The sequence below is a fragment of the Bufo gargarizans genome, chromosome 2, assembly GCF_014858855.1.
Source record: "Bufo gargarizans isolate SCDJY-AF-19 chromosome 2, ASM1485885v1, whole genome shotgun sequence".
Lineage (NCBI taxonomy): Eukaryota > Metazoa > Chordata > Amphibia > Anura > Bufonidae > Bufo > Bufo gargarizans.
Genome location: NC_058081.1, coordinates 624,683,354 through 624,711,220, shown reverse-complemented (window position 1 = coordinate 624,711,220; position 27,867 = coordinate 624,683,354). Strand labels below are relative to the sequence as shown.

Sequence of the window (27,867 nt, the reverse complement as noted above, 5' to 3'; positions counted from 1 at the left end):
TGCCTCCCACTTGTTAAGGGACCAAAAGTAATGGGACATACTATTAATCATAAATCAAACTTTCACTTTTTTATACTTGGTTGCAAATCCTTTGCAGTCAATTACAGCCTGAAGTCTGGAACGCATAGACATCACCAGACGCTGGGTTTCATCCCTGGTGATGCTCTGACAGGCCTCTACTGCAACCAGTGGCGGATCCAGGGGGGGGGGCAACGGGGCAATTGCCCCCCCCCGAGCTGGCGGCGGGCGGCGGCGGCGGCAGCGGGGCACAGGGAGATGAGCGCTTCCATTGTGGAAGCGCTCATCTCCAGTCATCTGTATCGCCGTCCTCAGGACAGCGATACAGATGCCTGCCTGTGCTGCGGCAGGGAAGGGAGAGGCGTGTCCCTTTCCCTTCCTCTGATAGGCTGCCGGACTAGTGCCTGCAGCCTATCAGAGGCCGGCGCAGGCGGCGTGATGACGTCATCACGCCGCCTGAGCCATACAGCGTGGGACACAAGCCTGAAGAGGCCTGCATCGCATCGCTGACATGGAGGTAAGTATGTGTGTTTTTTTTTTTCTTAATTATATACAATGCTTTTACTGGCACCTGGGGGGGTCTCTTATTTCTGGCAAAGGGGGGTCTCTTATTACTGGCAAAGGGGGGTCTCTTATTACTGGCAAAGGGGGGGCTGTTATTACTGGCAAAGGGGGGGCTGTTATTACTGGCAAAGGGGGGGGCTGTTATTACTGGCAAAGGGGGGGGGGCTGTTATTACTGGCAAAGGGGGGGGCTGTTATTACTGGCAAAGGGGGGGCTGTTATTACTGGCAAAGGGGGGCTGTTATTACTGGCAAAGGGGGGCTGTTATTACTGGCAAAGGGGGGCTCGTATTACTGGGGGCTGTTATTACTGGAGGCTCTTATTACTGGCTCAGAGGGGCTGTTATTACTGGCACAGAGGGGCTCTTATTACCGGGGGGGCTGTTATTACTGGCACCGGGGGGGCTGTTATTACTGGCACCGGGGGGGCTGTTATTACTGGCACCGGGGGGGCTGTTATTACTGGCACCGGGGGGGCTGTTATTACTGGCACCGGGGGGGCTGTTATTACTGGCACCGGGGGGGCTGTTATTACTGGCACAGGGGGGCTATTATTACTGGCACATGATTGGGGGCACTATAGGGGCATCTACTGAGGCCACAAAGAAGGGGTATTTTATATGGGCTCTCTGTACAGTACAATTTTATACTGGGACACATTATGGTGGGTACTATGGGGAAGGGGGGAGAGGAGTACTATGGGGTCATCTACGGGGGGCACTAAGAAGGGGTATTTTATACTTGCAAATTATGGGGGACACTGAGGGCATCTACTGGAGCATTTTATACTGGTACATTATGGGGGGCACTAGGAGGAAGGAGGGTGTGGAGGACTATGGGGTAATTTACTAGGGACACTATATAGGGGTATTTTATACTGGCACATTATGGGGGCACTATGGGGACATTAGCTCAACTGGGGGCATTACAAGGGGGTATTTTTTGCACTGTCACATTATAAGGAGAATTATTACTACTGGGGGGGGGGGGGCATTATGGTGGGCTTTATTACTCCCCCATGGTATGACCCCCTAGTAGCAGCACCATCCTCTCCCTGCTCTGCTATCCCTCTGCCCCTTCTCCAAATACTTATTATGAAATCTTTCTCATTAGGATAAAACACATCAGCTCCGCCGAGCCCCCCAACAAAGTGTGGAAGTGGCGTCCGAGATCCCGAAGGGCCAAGCCAAGTAACTGTGAGTGTTCATGTGAAATATGTTTGTTATACACATATAGCCTACACTGTGCCACACAATATACAGTATACCTCTACACTGTGTAATCTGTTCTATAAGCACCATTGTTTTGTGGCGGCGGACAGAAAATAATCTGAAAGTGCCCCTCCCGAGACCAGGCTCTGGATCCGCCACTGACTGCAACTGTCTTCAGTTCCTGCTTGTTCTTGGGGCATTTTCCCTTCAGTTTTGTCTTCAGCAAGTGAAATGAATTCTCAATCGGATTCAGGTCAGGTGATTGACTTGGCCATTGCATAACATTCCACTTCTTTCCCTTAAAAAAACTCTTTGGTTGCTTTTGCAGTATGCTTTGGGTCATTGTCCATCTGCACTGTGAAGCGCCGTCCAATGAGTTCTGAAGCGTTTGGCTGAATATGAGCAGATAATATTGCCCGAAACACTTCAGAATTCATCCTGCTGCTTTTGTCAGCAGTCGCATCATCAATAAATACAAGAGAACCAGTTCCATTGGCAGCCATACATGCCCACGCCATGACACTACCACCTCCATACGTCACTGATGAGGTGGTATGCTTAGGATAATGAGCAGTTCCTTTCCTTCTCCATACTCTTCTCTTCCCATCACTCTGGTACAAGTTGATCTTGGTCTCATCTGTCCATAGAATGTTGTTCCAGAACTGTGAAGGCTTTTTTAGATGTCGTTTGGCAAACTCTAATCTGGCCTTCCTGTTTTTGAGGCTCACCAATGGTTTACATCTTGTGGTGAACCCTCTGTATTTACTCTGGTGAAGTCTTCTATTGATTGCTGACTTTGACACACATACACCTACCTCCTGGAGAGTGTTCTTGATCTGGCCAACTGTTGTGAAGGGTGTTTTCTTCACCAGGGAAAGAATTCTTCGGTCATCCACCACAGTTGTTTTCCGTGGTCTTCCGGGTCTTTTGGTGTTGCTGAGCTCACCGGTGCGTTCGTTCTTTTTAAGAATGTTCCAAACAGTTGTTTTGTCCACGCCTAATGTTTTTGCTATCTCTCTGATGGGTTTGTTTTGTTTTTCAGCCTAATGATGGCTTGCTTCACTGATAGTGACAGCTCTTTGGATCTCATCTTGAGAGTTGACAGCAACAGATTCCAAATGCAAATAGCAGACTGGAAATGAACTCTGGACCTTTTATCTGCTCATTGTAATTGGGATAATGAGGAAATAACACACACCTGGCCATGGAACAGCTGAGAAGCCAATTGTCCCGTTACTTTTGGTCCCTTAACAAGTGGGAGGCACATATGCAAACTGTTGTAATTCCTACACCGTTCACCTGATTTAGATGTAAATACCCTCAAATTAAAGCTGACAGTCTGCAGTTAAAGCACATCTCGTGTTTCATTTCAAATCCATTGTGGTGGTGTATAGAGCCAAAAATGTAACAATTGTGTCAATGTCCCAATATTTATGGACCTGACAGTATATCCTACAACTAATCCAATGTAATCTCCATATAGATGTAAATGAGTGCTTATCTAACAATGGAGGATGCCATCAAGTTTGCGAAAATCTTCCTGGATCGTTCCAGTGTAGCTGTAATCCTGGATACAGACTGAACACTGATGGAAAAGGCTGTAGTGGTAATACTCACATACCTTGGACCATACCATTACAAGTACACTATTTAAAGCTTGTTTGGACTGTTCATTACCTCAAAGGGGCTATCCTATGACTAATGTAAAAAGTCTAAATCAGACATCATATACTACATAGCAATAAAGCTAGAACCTGCCCTGTATCTCAAATGGATCCAGAGATCTCCCCATTCATTGCTCCGATAGATTTATATTAAGCTGACAGCTCAGGGGAGTGTCTTTTCTGCTGCAGCTCAGGAGGCGTGTCCATGCTCTCCCTATCATAGCTCAGGAGGCAGTTGAAGGATGAAACTGAGCATGTGCCATCTCAGTGAGCAGGGCAAAGAAATAAGAAAAAAAAAAAAAACAGCAGGTGGCGCTATACAGATACATTTTATTGAATAACTCAGTGGCTATACTAAATGTTGAATTAAATGCAATTACGAAAGTATTCAGATCCAGGTACCATTTGAAAATGGTAGAATATTTTTCGTGGGACAACCCCTTTAAGGGCTATGCCTACTTTTACAATCATATCTTGAATAGCTCCAAAGCATTTAAAATAAAGAAAATAGATTAACTTTAAAAATAGTCTTGATTAGAAATTTCCTACTGTTGTTTTTATACAGCTCCTATGCAGACCAATGGGTCTCTATAGTTACAGACTACAAACAAACCTTGCGTAGTCTGTTCTTGCAGTTATACTCCCTTCAATCTGTACTTTTCTTCTTGCTTATCCACAAAATGAAAACTAGTCAACTTTTTTTTTTTGCTAAGCTTCTTCTCTCTTCCCAGGTCTTCAGGAAACTAATCCCGGGCAGCACCCTGCTGAACACTCCATTCCTCAGGTGACATTATTGCGGGATGAATTCTCCCAGATATTTGATGATGATTATGATGAAGATGAAGAAGCAGAACTGCGAGGAGAACACACACTGTCTGAGTCATTCGGTAGGCAAGCAAAAAAATCAAATCATCATTGCTGTTCATCCATCAGCGTTACACTAATCTCCCCCTTCATGAAATCACCCTTGAAAACCTATCCACTTACTGGTTATTACTGGATTTAACCCCAGTTAGCTTATACTAGGAATCTTGTCTCATTGAGGGATTATGGTGCCATTAAATGGTAACATAATCCCTCTTTAGACTGACTTATTAGTGCATATGGTTCTCATAATACAGAAGAGTGATTAGCTGAATATTCTTCACATTGCATGTATGGGAGGAGGAGGGGGCTGCAAAAGTATAATAAAATGGAGGTAAAAAAAAGACAGAAAGGGGTCCAGAAAAAAAAAGGTTACAAAATGAGTCTCTTTAACCACTTCAACCCCGCTAGCTAAAACCCCCTTAATGACCAGGCCACTTTTTACACTTCTGCACTACACTACTTTCACCGTTTATTGCTCGGCCATGCAACTTACCACCCAAATGAATTTTACCTCCTTTTCTTCTCACTAATAGAGCTTTCATTTGGTGGTATTTCATTGCTGCTGACATTTTTACTTTTTTTGTTATTAATCGAAATTTTACGATTTTTTTGCAAAAAAATGACATTTTTCACTTTAAGTTGTAAAATTTAGCAAAAAAAACGACATCCATATATAAATTTTTCGCTAAATTTATTGTTATACATGTCTTTGATAAAAAAAAAAAATGTTTGGGTAAAATAAAAAAAATGGTTTGGGTAAAAGTTATAGCGTTTACAAACTATGGTACAAAAATGTGAATTTCCGCTTTTTGAAGCAGCTCTGACTTTCTGAGCACCTGTCATGTTTCCTGAGGTTCTACAATGCCCAGACAGTAGAAAAACCCCACAAATGACCCCATTTCGGAAAGTAGACACCCTAAGGTATTCACTGATGGGCATAGTGAGTTCATAGAACTTTTTATTTTTTGTCACAAGTTAGCGGAAAATGATGATTTATTTTTTATTTGATTTTTTTCTTACAAAGTCTCATATTCCACTAACTTGTGACAAAAAATTCTAGGAACTCGCCATGCCCCTCACGGAATACCCTGAGGTGTCTTCTTTCCAAAATGGGGTCACTTGTGGGGTAGTTATACTGCCCTGGCATTTTAGGGTTTTAGGGGCCCATATGCGTGAGAAGTAGTTTGCAATCAAAATCTGTATAAAATGACCGGTGAAATCCGAAAGGTGCTCTTTGGAATGTGTGCCCCTTTGCCCACCTAGGCTGCAAAAAAGTGTCACACATCTGGTATCGCCGTACTCAGGAGAAGTTGGGGAATGTGTTTTGGGGTGTCATTTTACATATACCCATGCTGGGTGAGATAAATATCTTGATCAAATGCCAACTTTGTATAAAAAAATGGGAAATGTTGTCTTTTGCCAAGATATTTCTCTCACCCAGCATGGGTATATGTAAAATGACACCCCAAAACACATTCCCCAACTTCTCCTGAGTACGGCGATACCAGATGTGTGACACTTTTTTGCAGCCTAGGTGGGCAAAGGGGCACACATTCCAAAGAGCACCTTTAGGATTTCACCAGCCATTTTTTACAGATTTTAATTTCAAACTACTTCTCACGCATATGGGCCCCTAAATTGCCAGGGCAGTATAACTACGCCACAAGTGACCCCATTTTGGAAAGAAGACACCCCAAGGTATTCCGTGAGGGGCATGGCCAGTTCCTAGAATTTTTTATTTTTTGTCACAAGTTAGTGGAATATGAGACTTCATAAGAAAAAAAAAAAAAAAAAAAATCATCATTTTCCGCTAACTTGTGACAAAAAATAAAAAATTCTAGGAACTCGCCATGCCCCTCACGGAATACCTTGGGGTGTCTTCTTTCCAAAATGGGGTCACTTGTGGGGTAGTTATACTGCCCTGGCATTCTAGGGGCCCTAATGTGTGGTAAGTAGTTTGAAATCAAAATGTGTAAAAAATGACCTGTGAAATCCAAAAGGTGCTCTTTGGAATGTGTGCCCCTTTGCCCACCTAGGCGGCAAAAAAGTGTCACACATCTGGTATCGCCGTACTCAGGAGAAGTTGGGGAATGTGTTTTGGGGTGTCATTTTACATATACCCATGCTGGGTGAGAGAAATATCTTGGCAAAACACAACTTTTCCCATTTTTTTATACAAAGTTGGCATTTGACCAAGATATTTATATGTAAAATGACACCCCAAAACACATTCCCCAACTTCTCCTGAGTACGGCGATACCAGATGTGTGACACTTTTTTGCAGCCTAGATGTGCAAAGTGGCCCAAATTCCTTTTAGGAGGGCATTTTTTGACATTTGGATCCCAGACTTCTTCTCACGCTTTCGGGCCCCTAAAATGCCAGGGTAGTATAAATACCCCACATGTGACCACATTTTGGAAAGAAGACACCCCAAGGTATTCAATGAGGGGCATGGCGAGTTCATAGAAAAAAAAAATTTTGGGCACAAGTTAGCGGAAATAGATTTTTCTTTTTGTATTTTCTCACAAAGTCTCCCTTTCCGCTAACTTGGGACAAAAATTTCAATCTTTCATGGACTTAATATGCCCCTCACGGAATACCTTGGGGTGTCTTCTTTCCGAAATGGGGTCACATGTGGGGTATTTATACTGCCCTGGCATTTTAGGGGCCCGAAAGCGTGAGAAGAAGTCTGGAATATAAATGTCTAAAAAATGTTATGCATTGGGATTCCGTGAGGGGTATGGTGAGTTCATGTGAGATTTTATTTTTTGACACAAGTTAGTGGAATATGAGACTTTGTAAGAAAAATAAAAATAAAAATATCTATTTCCGCTAACTTGTGCCAAAAAAAATGTCTAAATGGAGCCTTACAGGGGGTGATCAATGACAGGGGAGTGATCAGGGAGTCTGTATGGGGTGATCACCCCCCTGTCATTGATCACCCCTCTGTAAGGCTCCATTTAGACGTCCGTATGATTTTTACGGATCCACGGATACATGGATCGGATCCGCAAAACACATACGGACGTCTGAATGGAGCCTTACAGGGGGGTGATCAATGACAGGGGGTGATCAGGGAGTGTATATGAGGTGATCACCCCCCTGTCATTGATCACCCCCCTGTAAGGCTCCATTCAGACGTCCGTATATGTTTTGCGGATCCGATCCATGTATCCGTGGATCCGTAAAAATCATACGGACGTCTGAACGGAGCCTGACAGGGGGGTGATCAATGACAGGGGGGTGATCAATGACGGGGTGATCAGGGAGTGTATATGAGGTGATCACCCCCCTGTCATTGATCATCCCCCTGTAAGGCTCCATTCAGACGTCCGTATGTGTTTTGCGGATCCGATCCATGTAGCCGTGGATCCGTAAAAATCATACGGACGTCTGAACGGAGCCTGACAGGGGGGTGATCAATGACAGGGGGGTGATCAGGGAATCTATATGGGTGATCACCCGCCTGTCATTGATCACCCCCCTGTAAGGCTCCATTCAGACGTCCGTATGTGTTTTGCGGTTCCGATCCATGTATCCGTGGATCCGTAAAAATCATACGGACGTCTGAACGTAGCCTGACAGGGGGGTGATCAATGACAGGGGGGTGATCAATGACAGGGGGGTGATCAGGGAGTCTATTTGGGGTGATCAGGGGTTCATAAGGGGTTAATAAGTGACGGGGGGGGGAGTGTAGTGTAGTGTAGTGGTGTTTTGTGGTACTTTACACAGCTACCTGTGTCCTCTGGTGGTCGATCCAAACAAAAGGGACCACCAGAGGACCAGGTAGCAGGTATATTAGACGCTGTTATCAAAACAGCGTCTAATATACCTGTTAGGGGTTAAAAAAATCGCATCTCCAGCCTGCCAGCGAACGATCGCCGCTGGCAGGCTGGAGATCCTGTCTCTTACCTTCCGTTCCTGTGAACGCGCACGCCTGTGTGCGCGCGTTCACAGGAAGTCACGGCTCTTGCAAGATGACGCGTATATGCGTCACTCTGTGCAGAGCTGCCGCCTCCGGACCGCAGATCTGCGTTAGGCGGTCCGGAGGCGGTTAAACATCTATATAGACAAAATTTTCAAAGAGATAAGGGTTTTCTGGGAGTTGAATATTGATGACCTATCCTCAGACTAGGTCATCAGTATCAGATAAGAGGGTGCCAGATTCCAAGCACCCCTACGAGCAGCTATTTAAGCCTTTACGCTGGGTTTAGACCTGAGCGTTCGCGATGGAGCGCTCTGTATGCGCGATTGTACCGGCGTTTGCAATCGCGCATACAGAGACAAGCGAACGCCCATTGTTGCGCGTTCCCGCTGATGTCTATGTACGGTAACGCGCCACAAGACACCCCAAAGAAGCTCATGTACTTCTTGGGGAGTCGGGCGTTTTACAGCGCGATCGTACGCGCTGTAAAACGCTCAGGTGAGAACCATTCCCATAGGGAATCATTGGTTCTTGCCTGTTGAGCGTTTTACAGCGCGTAGGAACGCGCTGTAAAACGCTCAGGTCTGAACCCAGCCTTAGGGGCTGAAGCACTCAGACAAGTGATGCATACTCTTCATAATATATCAAGCACAGTGCCATTCATTCACTGAGTGGGAATCAGATGCGCAAAGGCCATGTGATCGATGAATCTGACATCAAAGGTCGAGGAAGAAGACGCAGCATCGGGCATCTTCCAACAGCTGATTGGCAGTGATGCCTGGAGTTGGATACCCAGCGTTCAGATATTGATGACCTATCTTTGAAGTGTTTTGTAATCTGGAACCCAGATAATGTAAACCCCCGTGATATCATCAAGTGACATCACTGACTCCTCACCAATAACTCCTGCTGTCTACACTCACATACTTAATTTGCATTATTTAAGGCCTCCTGCACACGACTGTATCAATTTTTGCGGTCTGCTAATTGAGGATTCGCAAAAATGATGTTATTGCATCTAATTTCACAGTAAGCTATAAAATGAGAGTTGCTTCTTTTTGGACCAGCCTCCAGTAAATCCTATTTGATCTGATATCAGCACATAGAACATTTCATCACTTACTAGTACAGTGATACACTTAAAAAAAAATGCTGCCGATAAGTAAAAAAAAGTTTTGATTATTAAAAGATATGTCTAATGTTATTGAACCTTTAAGGGGGTTGAAATGGCCTGTGCCATCCAGTTCATCCATTGTCTTACTATCTACTGCTTGCTTTGATTGTAGTGTGTTTTGATGGCACGTTTGGCCCAGACTGCACGCTGACCTGTGACGACTGTCAGAATGGCGCTACCTGTACCATAGAAGAGGACAGCTGTGTGTGCACTGCAGGGTGGACTGGACTTATCTGCAACCAGAGTAAGTCACATGGCATTAATCAGTAATAAATATCTCATGGTTCTGTTATCATGAGCAAATGTTTAGATCCAAATCTCCATCCATATCAATGTCGACATCCGCACTGCCTTGACTATAAGTGTACATTGACAAGCATTATGATTTGGATTCAAATAATGTTCCTATGATAAAGCTAAACTGCCAGCAGGAAGTTGGACAGGAAGAGTTTTCATGAATTCAATGCAACCCTATACCTCAGTAGAGATGAGTAATGTGGTCCATCTAGGGCAGGGGTGGCCAACCCGCGGCTCGCGAGCCGCATGCGGCTCCTTGAGCCTTTATTTGCGGCTCGCAGGGGAGCGGTGCGGCCAGTGATTACTCTCCTCTCTGCAGCGCGTAAGTGAAGCGCTGGAAGGCTGGAACGAGGTGGAAGAGTGGAGAGGACTCAGAGCGCCGAGAGCGAGCACGTGACTCAGTCACTCACTGCAGCTCCGCCTCCTCCTCCGGCAGAGAAGGCGAAGCTGCAGTGCTTATCCCCGCCACCAGCCGCCGATGTGCCCGCCCACGGCCCCACATCCCCATCTGTGAGTGTGTTTGTGTGTGACCTAATGCCTGCCCCCAGTCTTCTCAGTGCCAGGCCAAGCAGCCAGATTCATCAGACCGCAGGCTGGGTCTATGGGGGCGGCAAGAAGTGGCGCAGCAAGCAAGGAGGACCTGGTTCCAGCTCCATAGTAACTTTTAATGAATGTTAATGGTGGACAGCAGGGCAGTGGGCACTCAGAGCAGCAGTGGCAGAGAGACTCACTGAGGCCAGCAGCAGCCATTTTAGTCCGATTACAGCCACTCTGCAGCTTTGGCTCTAATCTGACTGAAATGGCTGCTGCTGGCCCCAGTCTCTCTGTCACTGCTGCTCTGCCTTTTTCCTTTTTTTTCACAGGTGCAACTGCCCAGCACACCAAGTGTGTTTGAGCATATGGGTGGTCGTCTAAGCATGGGCGGTCATCTGAGCATAGAGCGGTCATCTGAGCATGGGGCGGTCATCTGAGCATGGGGCGGTCATCTGAGCATGGGGCGGTCATCTGAGCATAGAGCGGTCATCTGAGCATGGGGCGGTTATCTGAGCATGGGGCGGTTATCTGAGCATGGGGCGGTCATCTGAGCATGGGCGGTCATCTGAGCTTGGGGTGGTCATCTGAGCTTGGGGCGGTCACCTGAGCATGGGGCGGTCACCTGAGCATGGGGCGGTCATCTGAGCATAGAGCGGTCATCTGAGCATGGGGCGGTCATCTGAGCATGGGGCGGTCATCTGAGCATGGGGCGGTCATCTGAGCATGGGGCGGTCATCTGAGCATGGGGCGGTCATTTGAGCATGGGGCAGTCATCTGAGCATAGATCGGTCATCTGAGCATAGATCGGTCATCTGAGCATGGGGCGGTCATCTGAGCATAGAGCGTTCATCTGAGCATAGATCGGTCATCTGAGCATGGGGCGGTCATCTGAGCATAGGGCGGTCATCTGAGCATGGGGCGGTCATCTGAGCATGGGCGGTCATCTGAGCATGGGGCGGTCATCTGAGCATAGGGCAGTCATCTGAGCATGGGCGGTCATCTGAGCATGGGGTGTCATCTGTGCATGGGGTGTCATCTGAGAAATCTTGAAACACATTGTGAAAAACAAAGATTGCCAGAATCCTCACTAAACCGGTCTACATTACAGGTAGGAAAGGTGGTTTAAATGCACTTTTAAATGTTTGATAACTCAATTGCAGTAATACTGTCGTGTGCACGCATATTTGTGTAAACGGATAGCTTGTGGCTCCTGGCAGTCATACGATTTTTTTTTCTGGCTCTTTGTGTCTGTAAGGTTGGCCACCCCTGATCTAGGGTTTGCTCATTTGGGTGATTCTACCAAGAATAAAGGTGAAGTTCAACTCTTGCCCAAATTTGGTTGTTTCTTGCTATTGACTTGATATGTTGTGGTTGCCACATCAGCAGAGGATTCATGCCGAAGAAGCCAAGCCGCTAGCTGATGGAACTTTGGTTGGAGATCTGGATTGTATCAGCCTGTTGCCCCATGAACCCAATCCTGTCTTGTGGTATTCTATTCTGGTTCTTGGAGCAGCTTTGTGAAGACTTTGTGTGACTGCAGATTATTTCAACATTTCAAGGCTGTTGGTTCTTGTTCAATGTAAATTTCTTCACTGCCAAACTCCAGAGACCTGGATTCAAGATCTTGTCTTGGAAAGTGTAGTATCGATTTTTGGTTTTTAAGGAATTATGTGAACTGTTCTCTAGCTGAGTACAACTATTTTAGTTGGAATTTTTTTTCTTCTGTTCACCTATTTTATTTTTTATGGGAAAGCAATGATGTCCACTTGGCCCCAAATCTACTACTAGATCTTTGTTGGCTACATCCAGATGCAGTTAAGATTCTGCAGACTATACCTTGATATCTTCTGCTTTGCTGTAGTACTTTATGCAGGTTTTGAGGTCCCTGGTCTGGTTGTGTTTAAGGGAGACTGGGTTGTTGGCTGTGTCATACAGAGCTTCTTGGTATGGTTTACCTGATAAGATTATGTCTGCAGCCACCACTAGAGGGAGTATATAGTTTATATACTGAATAATTCAACTGTATGCAGTAAGCTCCCTCTAGTGGTGATTTTAGACAGCCAGAATGTTTTCATTGAAATATAAGTCTATGCAGTAGATTTGACACTGGCATCAGAAAAACTAAGCTCTATAAAGATATATTAATGAATTTATATTTTAAATTATATTAATGAATAAAGATATAATAAGAAATCTATTAGGACAGGATGCTGAACGTAAATTCAACATAGTTTCTCAAATGTTCACAACCATTGCCAAAAATATTCATGTAGTTCCATTCAGCATTTCAAAGTTTAGTATGCAGTTGAGTCCAGTCTCTGATGGTGCTGTTGAAAATTCAATGCATCATACAATCACAACTATACCTCAGAAGTCAGTCTATCAGATGCTAGCCTTTGCAAGGGTGACCACAGCTTTGGATGTGACTAGAGTAGGACACGTGATCAGTGATAAGTAAACAAAAATATAAGCCTTCGTAGAAGATGACCGCAGAAGTGGAGTCAGCAGTGCAGGAATACGCACACTTTGAATTTTGTCATCATCACGTTACATGGATGTCATTGTTTTTTCATGGCACCAGACTCATAAATCTTCAGCTCATGATGAGTGTTTGCTTTGACTGGCCGGCGTTCCCTAGTCTGGGTGTGTGTTTATAGGTTGTTCGCCTGCTTTATATAATTGGCGGAACAAGTTTACGGTCAGTTTAGCATGAAGGAGATTATGACATTTAAAGTGTTAACATCGAGACTGCTCGCTGATACTTGCATTACCGCACTTCCAATGGGGTATGCAATTTTACCTGCTACTTGCACTAGGAGGTGATGGATTTGGTCTGAGCATTTATTCTGTAGTGAAAATGTTTCTTTGGAGCTAAAAAGTAATCCCAATTTTCTGCCAGTGCTTTAACATTATACCGTTTGTTTCCTGTATACTATAATATCACTCACCTGCACACTGACGTATTGTAGTAGTGCGGCGCGCCAGACCATAATGGAGAAGGCATGTGTCACCCTTCGGTGTGGGAGGGAAACACCACACCGAGCATTGGAGGGAAGGGGGAAACGGGGAATCAGGCCTGAAAACTAGGGAAGGAAGGTGGACGCCTCCTAGTGAGAACCCTAACCAAAATCCTGACTGACTACCAGTATGAACAGACCCCAAAGGCAGGAATACCTAATCCTATCTAGCCCTATAGGACCCTGGTACTAATGGCACGGACGAGACTGCCTGTTCCTCCAAAAGGAAGGACGAACAGGAGTCTACTTCAGGCCTAATACAAACAATAGGGCAATACAACACACAGAACCCAAACAAAATACAAAATGGAAAGAGAAGACTTAACCTTAAAGAGGCTATGGAAGCACCAGGAACTCAGCCGAGATCCAACCACAAACAATGCACAGGCACAGAAGCTATAAACCGCACAGCATAGGGGGAGAAGCAACTATAAATAAGGAATGTTAAATGACCACAATAGCAACACCTGGAGGAAAGGGGTGTGGCCATTACAGAAACAACACAGACGCCTATTGATCCACAAGGAAAACCTGTCAGATCAAACCACGTGTTGCCAGTCTCATAGATCTCCTGCCACTCACTGTTGCCGGGACATCCGTATGTCTCGGTACGTCCATGACAGCATGGTGGTGGAGAGGATGTGGTGACGGCTGTACTGAGGGTGGTTGTAGTCCTTACGGTGGCTAGTCTCTCTCCCCAGGCCACATGTTCATTGGATGGAGGGATGCAACACCCTGGTCTTTGGGGGCCTAATATCTGGTGGTGGCTGGGGCACCCTTGATGTTAAGTGGATTGGTAGCAGGGGCTGACTGGCAACTTTTGGCCCAGGAGGCAAGTAACACCCAGAGGCCCACTGAGCCCCCCTCCTGCTTACCCATTTCCCCTGCCTCCTCCTGACCCCCCCCCCCCCCCTTGACACTTTCGTCAGCCATGTAAATTGCAACACAGGAAAACAAAATAAACTAAGGATGCTCCGATATATCAGCCGCCGAAACATATCAGACGAAAATGGCATTTTTGGTATAATGCCGAAAGTGTCATTTTCTGGCTGATACAGTGTTGCATCCGTGTATTCTCTCCTCCCCGCTAGGCGCTGCTCTGTGTCTTCCCCCCCCAATGACACCTGGTGACATTTGCAGAAGAAACTGTATATTGTGGGGCACGGTATATGCTATGTGTGTATAACATAAACATATTTCATATGAAAACTTACAATTACTTGGCTTGGCCCTTGGGGATCTCGGACACTTCCACACTTTGGCCGGGGGCTCGGCGGAGCTAATGTGTTTTATCCTAATGAGAAAAATATCATAATAAGGATTTGGAGAAGGGGCAGAGGGATAGCAGAGCAGGGAGAGGCTGGTGCTGCTACTAGGGGCTCATACCATGGGGGAGTAATAAAGCCCACCATAATGCCCCCTTCCCAGTAGTAATAATTCTCCTTATAATAGACAATGCCAAAAATACACCCTTGTAATGTCCCCAGTTGAGCTAATGTCCCCATAGTGCCCCCTATAATGTTCCAGTAGCCAATAGGCCCCCCTATAATCTGCCAGTAGCCAATAGGCCCCCCTATAATCTGCCAGTAGCCATAGGCCCCCCTATAATGTGCCAGTAGCCATAGGCCCCCCTATAATGTGCCAGTAGCCATAGGCCCCCCTATAATGTGCCAGTAGCCATAGCCCCCCCATAAAATGTGCCAGTACCCATAGCCCCCCATATAATGTGCCAGTAGCCATAGGCCCCCCTATAATGTGCCAGTACCCATAGCCCCCCTATATAATGTGCCAGTAGCCATACCCCCCCATAATGTGCCAGTAGCCATAGCCCCCCTATAATGTGCCAGTAGCCAGATAGGGCCCCCCTATAATGTGCCAGTAGCCAGATAGGGCCCCCCCTATAATGTGCCAGTAGCCATATAGGGCCCCCCTATAATGTGCCAGTAGCCATATAGGGCCCCCCTATAATGTGCCAGTAGTCATAGCCCCCCCTATAATGTGCCAGTAGCCATACCCCCCCCCTAATGTGCCAGTAGCCATAGCCCCCCTATAATGTGCCAGTAGCCAGATAGGGCCCCCCTATAATGTGCCAGTAGCCATATAGGGCCCCCCTATAATGTGCCAGTAGCCATATAGAGACCCCCCTATAATGTGCCAGTAGCCATATAGGGCCCCCTATAATGTGCCAGTAGCCATATAGGGCCCCCCTATAATGTGCCAATAGCCCATAGGCCCCCCACTATAATGTGCCAGTAGCCAGAGAGGGCCCCCCTATAATGTGGCAGTAGCCCATAGGCCCCCCACTATAATGTTCCAGTAGCCAGAGAGGGCCCCCCTATAATGTGCCAGTAGCCAGATAGGGCCCCCCTATAATGTGCAAGTAGCCAGATAGGGCCCCCCTATAATGTGCAAGTAGCCAGATAGGCCCCCCCCCCTATAATGTGCCAGTAGCCAGATAGGCCCCCCTATCAGTGACAGAAATGAGAAGAAGGAAAAAAAGCCAGTCAGACTTATACTTACCTCCAGCACCTTCACTGAAATACTCCCGTCCCGCCTCCAGCGCTGCTGTCGATGTCCTTACTTTACGGCCGCGCAGCGGCTCAGTCAGGCGGCGCGATGACGTCATCGCGTCGCCTGCGCCAGTCCGGCGGCCTCTCTGATAGGCTGCTGGCCGCACGCCTCCCCCGCTCCCCGTCTCCCTCCGCAGGCTGCAGTCACATATCATTCCGGCCCAGCCGGCCGGGACAATGAGCTGACAATTGCCCCCCGGCCCAGTCCGCCCCTGATTGGTAGCAGGGAAAGGGCTGGTGGAGGATGGAGGCAATGACCAGGTCCGCTTAGTTGAAGCAGAAAACAGTCCCTTTACCGAGGATGATAGGTGTGACACTGCGATCATGAGCAGTAGGCACAGTTTTCAAGTATTTCACTAGACGGACACACTCATGCAGAAGTGATCAAAGAATACCCCAGTTAACCCCTTAAAGGGAGTCTGTCAGCAGATTTACCCCTTTTTAACAGTTGCCATACCGCTGTAGCCGCAAAACAGATGATTAACACAGTACCTTTATATGCTTTGGTGGACTTTTAAATATGCCAAAAACGAACTTTGATGAGGGCTCGCAAGTGCCCAGGGCGGAGTCCACCGGGTTGGAGCCCAGGCAGCTCTGCCTCTTTGGCTCTTATCCCCGCCCAGCCTCTTCTTCTGCCCGCCTATCTGTTGTCTCTCCCCCTCAGCGAGATGACTTCCTTGGTCGGGGCATGCGCATAAGCTACTGCGATGCCGTGTCAGCAATGGGCATGGCAGTGCGCATGCCCCGGCCAAGGAAGTTATCGCATCGGCGCGGGATCTCGCTGAGGGGGAGAGACAACAGATAGGCGGGCAGAGGAAGAGGCTGGGCGGGGATAAGAGCCGAAGAGGCAGAGCTGCCTGGGCTCCAACCCGGTGGACTCTGCCCTGGGCACTTGTGAGCCCTCATCAAAGTTCGTTTTTGGCATATTTAAAAGTCCACCAAAGCATATAAAGGTACTGTGTTAATCATCTGTGTTGCGGCTACAGCGGTATGGCAACTGTTAAAAAGGGGTAAATCTGCTGACAGACTCCCTTTAACCCCTTCAAAGCTGTGATAAAACCTGATTGAACCATTGTACACGAGGAGAAGCTCTAGTGATGTTGGAAGTCCCAGTGACTACTGTTCATATATGGACAGGTACATTAATGGAGCTTCCTGGGAGCCCCTCACCCTGCCCAAATGTACAGCAGTGGCAGGCCAATGGCAAGGACACAACTGCGCTCTCACAATATCCGCCTACAAACAGCTTCTCTGAATAATTAAATTAAATAAGCAAGACTGCTGGAGGACCCAAAATGCTAGAGTGTTATCTTGCAGTGCTAGATACAGTGCAGGGGAGCAGCTGCTTTGACGCAATGACTATTTCTCCCATCATGTTTTCTGCCCTGCCATCCCCCTGCACTGCTGGCTAATCACACCCCAGCTCCGACCTTCAAAGTAACCAGATCTTGCCCTCTCTCTCCTGGGGAACTCCGGCTGCTTTTTATTCCATCCCCTGGAGCAGTGCTATCAGTAAGGCCTCATGCACACGACCGTTGTTGTGTTCCGTTCCGCAAAATGGGGTTCCGTGATCCGTTTCCGTTTTTGTTTCCGTGTGTCTTCCTTCATTTTTGGAGGACCACCAGACATAAAGGAAGGTAAAAAAAAGTCTAAAGACAGGTTTGCCATAGAAATTATAGGAACAAAACGGACGCGGATGACAAACTTGTGTGCCTCAGTGTTTTTTAGTGGTCCCATTGACTTGAATGGGTCCGCAAACCGTTTTCCACGGACAAGAATAGGACAGGTTATATTTTTTGGACGGACTGGAACCACGGACGCAGATGGCAAACGGTGCACTATCCGCATTTTCAACGGCTCCATAGAAATGAATAAGTTCGCATCTGAAACGCTAAAATCGGCGGAACGGACGCGGAGACAAATAACGGCCGTGTGCATGAGGCCTAATCCATATTATCCTGGGCTGGGAGCTGCAAATTCTTCTTTGCTGGTTTCCTTCCTCCTTCTCCGCCCCTACCATCCTAGGGCCACAGCCTATAGGTACTGTACAGTATATGCCTCCGATATAGGCTAAAGATATGTTGTGTACAATGGTATGTGTAAATATCTATGCACAGGCACAATATCCTGCCATATATTAGTATTCCAGTGGATTGTAAGGTGACAAAGTGTAAAGTTAAAGTCGCTTCAATGTACAAATAAAGCTAAAAAAAATGTACATGGAAAAAAAAGGCACAAAACACTATTTCTGATATTGGGTCAGAATTTGTACCGCAAAATGTATAGATTATGTATATAAAGTACAACTTACAAAAAACAAGACCCCACACGGCTGAAAAGAAAAAAGTAAGTTCTAAAAAAGTATTTGTATTTGCTTAGTCTTTCCTCATTGTGCTACACAGCCCTATTGCTTTATAATGAGGATGTCTAGTAATGGAGTCCTGTATGCAGTGAATAAATCCTTTCTTCGCTTTGATTGTCTTAAAAATAAACAGTTACAAGATGGCCGACTTATACCTTACAGATGCGGATCAGACTGCATTCACCTTCATTACTCTTCTCTTTTGTAGCTTGCCCAGAAGGAACGTTTGGTCTGAATTGTAGCCAGAAATGTAACTGTAAAAATGGAGGAACGTGTGACGCCATCACTGGCCAGTGCCGCTGCCCCCAGGGAGTGAGCGGGGAGTTCTGTGAGGATGGTAAGAGTCCCTACACTAGAACCTCTCAGTTCTGTGGGGGAGAGATATGATAAAATAGGGAAGTAGTGGGAACATTAAATTGCCATCAGTAGGATACAGGCTACCATTTGCAGCACTCTGTCTCCTACTTATGGAGCTGCAGTGACAGAAGGAATCCGATATCTCCACTGTTGTACTGCGTAGAATTCTGGCTGCCTGCAGCCACCACTAGAGGGAGCTTACTGTATGCACTTTCTACATGGAACCTAATAGCAGCAGTATGCAATCAGCTTTATAGCTCCCTCTAGTGGGCCCTGAATGCAGATAACATTTGACCTAGGTTTGGACTGCTTACTAAAATATGAACCTGTCTTTTCTTATAGGTTGCCCAAAAGGATATTATGGTAAAAACTGTAAGAAGAAATGTAACTGCGCCAACAAGGGCCGATGCCACAAGATCCATGGAGCCTGTCTGTGTGAGGCTGGCCTGTATGGACGTTACTGCCACTTAGGTAAGGTGGCTCTCTTCATATTGCATGTACCATCTGAGGTCTGGTTCATACTGAGGTCCGGTACATTCTCATTATACACTAGCTATACAGCACTGATGCGTAATATAGAGGTCACAAGCAGAGCCCTTGTAGCACTCAGTGGATGTTACTTCTGGAGTAGGGTTCCCACCCCTTTAGACATTAATACAAAAACTCCAGTTAAATCGTATTGGATGCAACTTGTTTATTGGGTTTTCAAAATCCGCAGCAACCGATTTTGAAAACCCAATAAACAAGTTGCATCCAATACGATTTAACTGGAGTTTTTGTATTAATATAGAGGTCCTGTAGGAAATACTGGAAGGTGATGATAGTATATGAGATACTGAAAATAATAGGATCTTTAAACCGGAAAATAAAACATATTATTATATTAAGCATTGGATTGACCTACTTTTTCTTGAAGAGAACCTGTAACATCTCCTGACATGTCTGTTGTAGTAACTACATGCATCCCAATGTAATAACAATTCCTATGACTCTATGCTGTGCCATTCCTTTAGTATTCCTGCTAGAAGTTATAAATACATTTCTAACAGTTTGTAAGGAAGGTCCAGATGGGTGTTACCAGCTCGGGGGGGGGGGGTCTGACGTTATCCAATCAGAGCTGCCAGGGAAAGACACCATTAATGTTGGAGAAAACGTGCAAATAAGTAGTTGTCTATTGTCCTTTGGTTAACTTTGTTTCAGATGATGTGCCATGGGAGGTGGGGCTTAACTGGAGGGGTGTGGCTTCATTTTCCTTGAGTTGCTTTGCATTCAGAGCAGTATTAGAAGTTTCCTGCTGCCTCTTGAGTAGGAAGACCAAGAAGAAGGAAGGGGAAATATAATGAATGTCTCCTGGAAAATATCAGAATTTACAACTGGCTGCATCTTTTGATGACTTCATAAGAGACAGGCGGAGTACGTTATGTCTGTTTCTGTATTTTAGTTTGCCCGAAGTGGACTTATGGACCCGGCTGTTCGAAAGAGTGCACTTGTGTACAGAGCAACACACTGGAATGTGGTAAAAGGGACGGGATGTGCACCTGTAAACCCGGCTATCAGGGAGCATCCTGTGAAAATAGTAGGTATCCAATAAAAGGCTCCGGTCACTTCATGCGAGACATTTACTTTGGATTCTGAATACTAAATAATTTGGTTCCTTGGTGATAGACGTCACTTTGGAGCTCAGTGTCAGCAGGCTCCAGCGATACATAGCTGACTGCTACCAATATTATAGCACCACCTGCTGGCCAGAAAATAGAATGCAAAATTGTGTTTTCATTAAAGGGATTGTGCAGAGAATTGTTATATTGATTACCTAGACTCATGATAGGTCATCAATATCTGATCGGTGGGGGTCCAACACCCGGCACTCCTACCGATCAGCAGTTAGAAGAGGAGGCAGCTCCATGCTTATCTCATAAGTGCTTCTATATGTTTCTATATTAGAGGGGTAAAGGTTTAAAAGTAATATCAGGAAGTATTACTTTACTGAGAGAGTAGTGGATGCATGGAATAGCCTTCCTGCAGAAGTGGCAGCTGCAAATACAGTGAAGGAGTGTAAGCATGCATGGGATAGGCATAAGGCTATCCTTCATATAAGATAGGGCCAGGGGCTATTCATAGGATTCAGTATATTGGGCAGACTAGATGGGCCAAATGCTTCTTATCTGCCGACACATTCTATGTTTCTATGTAAGTGCAGTGTAATGAGTACTTACAGGAAAACTACGGCACAAGCATAGATTAAAGAACATGAAGCGGCGCTCGCATGGACCGCTCTTCAAACAGCTGATAGGCGGCGGTGCCAGGTGTCGGACCCCCACCGGTCAGATACACAGTATAGACACCCAGTATAGTAGCAGGTAGCCAAGCTGTCTTAAAGGGGCTGTGCAGGGATTTTACATTGATGACCTATCCTCAGGATAGGTTCAATACTAAACTCTTGCACCACCCCTTTAAGACAGTCAGTTCGGCTACCTGCTTCTATACTGGATATACAGGGTGTTTCCAAAAACACAGAAATGTGTGGCAGGAATTAACCCTATTCAGTCTACCATGAGGTGGAATGTGAATTGGTGTCCTTTTGTCGTTTTACAACTACACAGCAGTTGTACGTATAGGACATGACTTATTACTGACCGGCTCCTTTGCCTTCACCAGAATGCGACTCAGGATTTTATGGAGTTGGCTGCAAAAATAAATGCACCTGCCAGCAAGACATATCCTGTGACCACACAAGTGGGAAGTGTCTGAAACAATGTCCTCAGGGATACCACGGGGAAAACTGTGACCAAGGTAATAAAAGCACAATGGAGGGGAACTGTTTTTATGTGTGATATGTTCTCCGAGACTTGATCCAATGATACTGCAAATAATATATCTACCCAAGTGCATTAGGCTTGATTGGTATCACCTCTGCCAAGGATCTCTGATGCCAGCATCATAATGATCCATCTGGGAGATGTTTGGATGATCCATATCTGACAGTCTGGTCACTAGGGTCTGTAGAACTGATCATATGAAAAGCATTTCAGACACAGGAGGTCCATGTCCATGTGTACATGCAGTCTGATGAAATCAGGGTTAAAGTCTGGAGGTGGGAGAGGGTAAGTTAAATTGTGGGAAGTCCACGGTTGGGGAGAATTCCTGGAGAAGACCTTGTGCCAGAAGTGAAAAGGGAATGGAGAATACAGAATGGAGACTAAAGGTGTGCTTGGTCATTAGGAGGAGCATTTCTAATCATGGCTGGGAAAATATTTCTTATGGTGGCACAATGGTAAGGATAAGTGTCGGGTATCTTTTCCTCCGTTCACACTGGCCAATTATATATAACGATCCCTTCACAATCTTGACGATAGTTGACTAGTGTAAATGGGCCTTCAAGGGGTTGTTATGGCAGATTATAATTACCTGAAGAGGATCTGAAGGCTGTGTGTTAAAGGGGAGCATCAGATGACTTGTTCTAAAGGAAGGGAGAAGTCCAGGAAGTGAGAGTGAGGAGGTGTCATGTAATAGTGTGCCCAGGGCAGTACACCATGTTACACTATGTGTGTCTATATTGTGCACTTTGTTTTGCGTTGGCGTGAACACTTTTGCTTGTAATGTTTAATTTGCACTGCTGTTTGTATGTCATGGTGGCAGACCTCCTAGAAGCAGGGGTGGATCAAGGCAGCGGTTTGGGCATAGGACTCCTAGTTACATTCCACATTCCCAGTCACTCTTTCTTGAGAGGCTTGTTTTGTGCAGGGCATCTTGGTACCCTGGGATGACATCAGGGACCACAGGAGTGCATGAACATTGCGCTGTGGTGTTCCTGTGGTCAAGGAAGCAGGACTTAAATAGAGTTAGTTGCCTCCAGAACCTTCTTTCGGCGTACGCCTGTGCTCTGAGTGCAATCCCCTTAGGGAGTCACTGTGCTTTCACACAGTTTCATTTAATTTAATAGAGAATGGTGTAACAAGCTAATTTCTAAATCACTTAATCAAAAAAATATGCCTGCATCCACCTGAAAAAAAGCTGCAAGGCAAGGAAAAAACTGTGGTCTTGCACACAAGTTCAATCAGTTTTGTCTGTGATAGCATTCATTGTCTTCGTTTTTTCCGTCCGGATTATATCTAGATTGCACGTGTTTTTCACGCTCGTGAAAGAAAACCTGAAGAATAACAGTCTACATCTCCTAGCAATCATCAGTTAAAAGCATGTTGCATCTGGATACCTTGCATTTTTTTCCAGTCCATATGCTATCCATTTACTACATGCATCGCATTCGGACAGAAAATTTGCTTGTGTGAAAGAGGCCTAAAGTCATGGCCACTAAGGGTCTCACTTCCACCTGAGTTGGAGTCCACCGCCTGTTGTCAGACATGATCTGTCCCTGGTAATAGAGACTCAGAAGACGGCGTGTCAGAGCTAGTGAAGCTCCTGAGCCTGATTAAACCGTTTTTAAACATCACAGGAGCCGCTTGTCTTTCTGTAAGTGTGATTTATACCATTTCCTGGCAATGACGGTAAAAATAAGCTGGTTTCAGTGGAGCTGCCATGGATTCTGTCACACAGGCACCACTGCATCCACTATTGCATTGCAGGGGAAATGAGACAAAACTGGACAGTTTATTGCTTATATTCTGTTAAAATGACCGTGTCTTATCTGAGATGGAGATATTTGGCCACTCACGTCAGGGTTCCAGCACCCCACGTCACATGCAGACCATTGCACCCTCATTGACTTGCATCCTTCAAGTTATAACGTCTAGTGAAAAAGCACGGGATTGGAAATACAAACATAGAAACAGTTTTCTACTGAGGTTCTGCAGATACTTTACTTTGACAGCACATTCAGGGGCCATTGATTGTATTCAGGGCTCGTTAATGCAATTACAATTAAAAGGGCTGTGTTTCGACAGAACGGACGATCGATCTTGATCCGCACATTATTCATCATGTACTGCGGACGAGCTAGCTGAATCTATAGGACTTCATTGTGTGAGCTTCTGGCTGTGCGATCCTCTTATTGACACAACTTATGGCCTGGCTGTCTGGGTCAATAAACAGTACAATAGGCATAATAGGACAGGACTTGTGTGTCCTGATACATTGTTTTTGACCCCACCTTTTGTTCTCAGGAACATTACAGTACATGCATATGGGTCATTTATAGGGGTATTATTATATCATGATTATTGTTGCCTTGCACACAGAATGCCCGGCAGGGACATACGGACTGGACTGTCTGAAATCCTGTTCTTGTGGAGGAGCTCCGTGTCACCACGTTGATGGAACTTGCATTTGCCCATCTGGTAAAACTGGCTCAGACTGCTCTAAAGGTAAGAAAATAATCCTCTAGGACTCCATATATTACATTATATACTGGTGAACAGTCAGGGATGTAGTTACTGGGGTCCAGATGTAGCATTACACCTGGTCCCTGGTACCATATGAGGACACCACAGTTATCCGGTAAAAAGTACGTTGTGCGGCGGGCCGGTGACCAGTAATAAAGCATGAGCCAAATACAGTATCCTAAAAAACATCCTTACCAGCACAGGTTTCCTTTTGATTATAGGGGTTCTCGGGGCTACAGATATTGATAACCTATCCTCTGTATAGTTCATCGGTATCAGATCTGTGGAGTCTGACACCCGGCACCCCCATTGATCAGCTGTTTCAGGCAGCTGCGGCATCGGATACTATACAGTGTACAGAGCTAGAGGCAGACAGCTCCGTCCACTATGTAGTGGCCATTCCAGGGTACTGCATCTCAGCTTCCATACAATACGTGGCGCTGGAAACTGCAGTGTGTGTAGAGCCTTCTGCTTCCGCTCCATACACTGTTGGTTTTCGGTGCCGTGGCTGCCCAAAACAGCCGACAGTTGGGATGCCGAGGGTCGTACCAACATCAATCTGATATTGATGACCTATCAGGATGGGTTCATTTATATCTGTAGCCCTGAGAACCCCTTTAAAAGGGTTATCCCATATCCCCTACACTGTGGATAGGAGATAAGAGTCTGATCAGTGCCCCCCATTTGTGCCAGGGTATTTACTGTGGGTCCATTCAGAACAATACACTCAAGCCCTCATAGTAGCAAATGCACTCACCACCCATAACGAGATCTGTAAGCAACTGCTAACCTGCATGTTGAAGGTTTCCGCTCCCATTTTTCATCCCAACCTCCTAAATGGCATGCTGCTTGAATGGAGTCAGGTGCAGTTAATATGTCAGATGACCCCCCCATCATGGTTCTTACTGGCTGACTGGTGCAATTTATGGAAACTTTATCTATCAGCATATTTCATTCCAGCAATCACAAACCAAAATATAAAGAGGAAAATAACAGTGCATTTATGGCGCTGCACCGTGGGATACCCCTCCTCTGTGCTGTGCAGATAAATGTGGTTATTTCTTTTTTGCCGCTTCTCTCATCTTCTCCATTTTATCAGGGAATTAGCAGCGGAGCGGCTGATGTCTGAGCTCTTAAAAGTGATTTATTGGAGCAGACAGGTTGTATCTCTTTTATTTTATGGCCACAGTTGTGGAAAAAAGGGAAAGTACAGGTTTTTGTAGAGAACACGGATCCTCAGTAATTTAATGTTATGCGGAGGCTCCAGTGCATTATTTATTTCATGATGAATATGCTACGAGAGTGGCCAATTAGACATTGTCTTATACCAACCCCAGAGGAACGCAATTGTTAGCATGTCAGGGACGTAAAAAAAAAAAAAATGCTAGCCTCTATGTGCACAATTGCTCCTCCTGATTCCTCTGCCAGTTCCTCTCCTCCTTGATTGACAGTGGCATTTTCCTGCATAATCTTCTCTTCTGGCACTGTCAATGAAGAAGGAGAGGGGGAATCTGAGAGGCAAAGCAGGAGGAGCAGGAGTGCATAGAGTGGCTTGGGTCCGCCCTCAGTGCTCTCAACTGCTCATTTGCATTTGGATTAAAGGATAACTGTCATATTTTCATAAAAAAAATCAATGCTGCAGCAGCATTATGCATAAAGCAATCTTTAGTTTCTCCACTGTTTTCCTTGAGTTTTCCCCCTAGTTACAGCTGTTTTAAATCCTACATTATGAGGATCTTCTCAAGATGGCTCCTCTGCCAGTTCTCTGAGGCCAAAACTGCTTTCCCTCAGGTCACATACAAACTTGCTGTAGCCAGCAGCTCCCTGCCAGCCAATCAGATTGGAATACTGAGAGACACGCCTCCTCACTCTGAAGCCTAAAGCAGGCATGCAGTGTGAAGGACCGCCCCTCCGTCTTCCTGTCTTCTTAGCCAGAAACAGACAAGCCATAGCAACTGTCTTTTAAGAGAGCAGTGGAAAGGGACAGAGGACATTAATGAAAGCTGTTATTATAAGGTAATTACAGATCATTTGACAATCATTGACAGACTAACTCAGGTATACATGCCTAGTTCTAATACACTACCAAATAAAAAAAATATAACAGTTATCCTTTAAAAGTACTTTTTCTCCAGAATAAAGCAACAGATCTCTAAGTGAAAGGTATCATTACATTCAACTAAGCTATAACTTCATTGTACCTGGTTTGGCAAAGCCCTCTACTTGGCCGAACCTGTAAAGGGAAGAGAAGCTAACTTACCTGCTTCTTGGTGCTGGCTCTCTGCTCCTTCTGCTCATGGCATGCAATGATCCGCTTTGCTCCCTCGCGGAAAACATCTGGTTTGACATGGCTTCAGCCAGGGGAATAGCTATAGGGGGTACAGAGGTGGCACTCACTACTGGGCTCAGGAGCCTGAGGGGGCCCAAAGACCCTTGAGGTACATAAGAAGACCACCTCTGGCTGAACGGAAGGGGTTAGGTCAAGAATTTGGCATGGGAAGGGGGGAGGATGCCGTTTCAATTTTTGTCTTAGGCAGCATGAAGCTATGTGCTTCCCTGCCCCCTGGCCACAAAGCCCATGAGCCTTAAGCTATTATCCTGGCTGCAGCCAATCACTGACCGCGGCAGTTACCGGCTCCCTTTATATCATGATAAATGGTCACGTGACGCAAATGTCAAACCGGACGTTGTTAGCAAAGCAGCCCAGCGGAGCATCACAGGTTGCAAGGACAAGCCAGCTCCAGGAAGCACGTAAATTAACTTCCCTTTACAGGTCTGGCCAAGTGGGGAGGGGGGGGGGGGGGGGCTTTGCCAGGGCCATTCGTGCACAACCCCTTTAAAGGGAGTCTTTCACGCCGATTGACCCTATTAACCTATTAACACACTTATGTCCACTGCATCCCCCCTATTAAAACTGTTCTTACCATTAGTTCCCTGCTAGCATCATTCGTCCCCAATTTTTTTTTATTCCGTATGCAAATGAGGCTGTGAAGGTGCCCAGGGGCGGCCTTACAACGGCCGGTGCCCAGGCCCCTGGGTCATTTTCATACCAATTCACTCCCCCTCCTCCGCGTCTGCCCGCCCATCCGCCGTGTCTGCCCGCCCTTGGTCTCTTCTCTATCTTTCCTCCTACTGTCCGTAATTCCGCGCATGCGCCGATTACCGCGATACCGGCGCGTGCGCATTGAATGACCACAGTCTGGCCGGGGTATCACTGTTTACTGTGCGCATGCGCCAGCCCGGGCCTAACTTACGTTCTTGCCGTGATGCTGTGATCACGGCAAGAACGTAAGTTAGGCCGGTGCCGGCGCATGCGCACAGTAAACTGTGATGCCCCGGCCAGACTGTGGTCATTCAATGCGCACGCGCCGATATCGCGGTCATCGGCGCATGCGCGGGATTATGGACAGTAGGAGGAAAGATGGAGAAGAGACCAAGGGCGGGCAGACGCGGCGGATGGGCGGGCAGACGCGGAGGAGGGGGAGTGAATTGGTATGAAAATGACCCAGGGGCCTGGGCACCGGCCGTTGTAAGGCCGCCCCTGGGCACCTTCACAGCCTCATTTGTATACGGAATAAAAGTGTTTTTTGGACGAATGATGCTAGCAGGGAACTAATGGTAAGAACAGTTTTAATAGGGGGGATGCCGTGGACATAAGTGTGTTAATAGGTTAATAGGGTCAATCGGCGTGAAAGACTCCCTTTAAGGGTAATTTTCCAGGTGACAGACTCTCTTTAAGTCCCAGCTCTCAGCTATTTCCCTAGTGATTGATAGAGAGAGCCCAAATCTAGAGAGTGGCCCATCTTCTGCCAGATTTCTACAAGACTGTTTCAGCAGCGTGTAGAATGTGATACATTGTGCGTGTAAGATTGATATCACATTGCTGGGAAGATGTAGGAGTTCATCTTCTATACCGAGTAATTAACATGATGTGTGACTATGCGCTCGCAGCTTCATCCCAGCAATAAA

General features: G+C 46.2%; 1 protein-coding gene across 1 annotated transcript in view; it reads left to right on the top strand.

Annotated features, from left to right (window-relative positions):
- MEGF6 (multiple EGF like domains 6) overlaps nucleotides 1-27,867 on the top strand; it is a 157,445-nt gene that overhangs the window by 80,363 nt on the left and 49,215 nt on the right. The window contains exons 9-16 of the mRNA XM_044277594.1: nucleotides 3,275-3,397; nucleotides 4,187-4,342; nucleotides 9,535-9,666; nucleotides 18,411-18,539; nucleotides 18,902-19,030; nucleotides 20,001-20,135; nucleotides 21,218-21,352; nucleotides 23,755-23,880. Coding sequence (XP_044133529.1) covers nucleotides 3,275-3,397; nucleotides 4,187-4,342; nucleotides 9,535-9,666; nucleotides 18,411-18,539; nucleotides 18,902-19,030; nucleotides 20,001-20,135; nucleotides 21,218-21,352; nucleotides 23,755-23,880 — 1,065 coding nt within the window. The remainder of the gene's footprint in view (nucleotides 1-3,274; nucleotides 3,398-4,186; nucleotides 4,343-9,534; nucleotides 9,667-18,410; nucleotides 18,540-18,901; nucleotides 19,031-20,000; nucleotides 20,136-21,217; nucleotides 21,353-23,754; nucleotides 23,881-27,867) is intronic.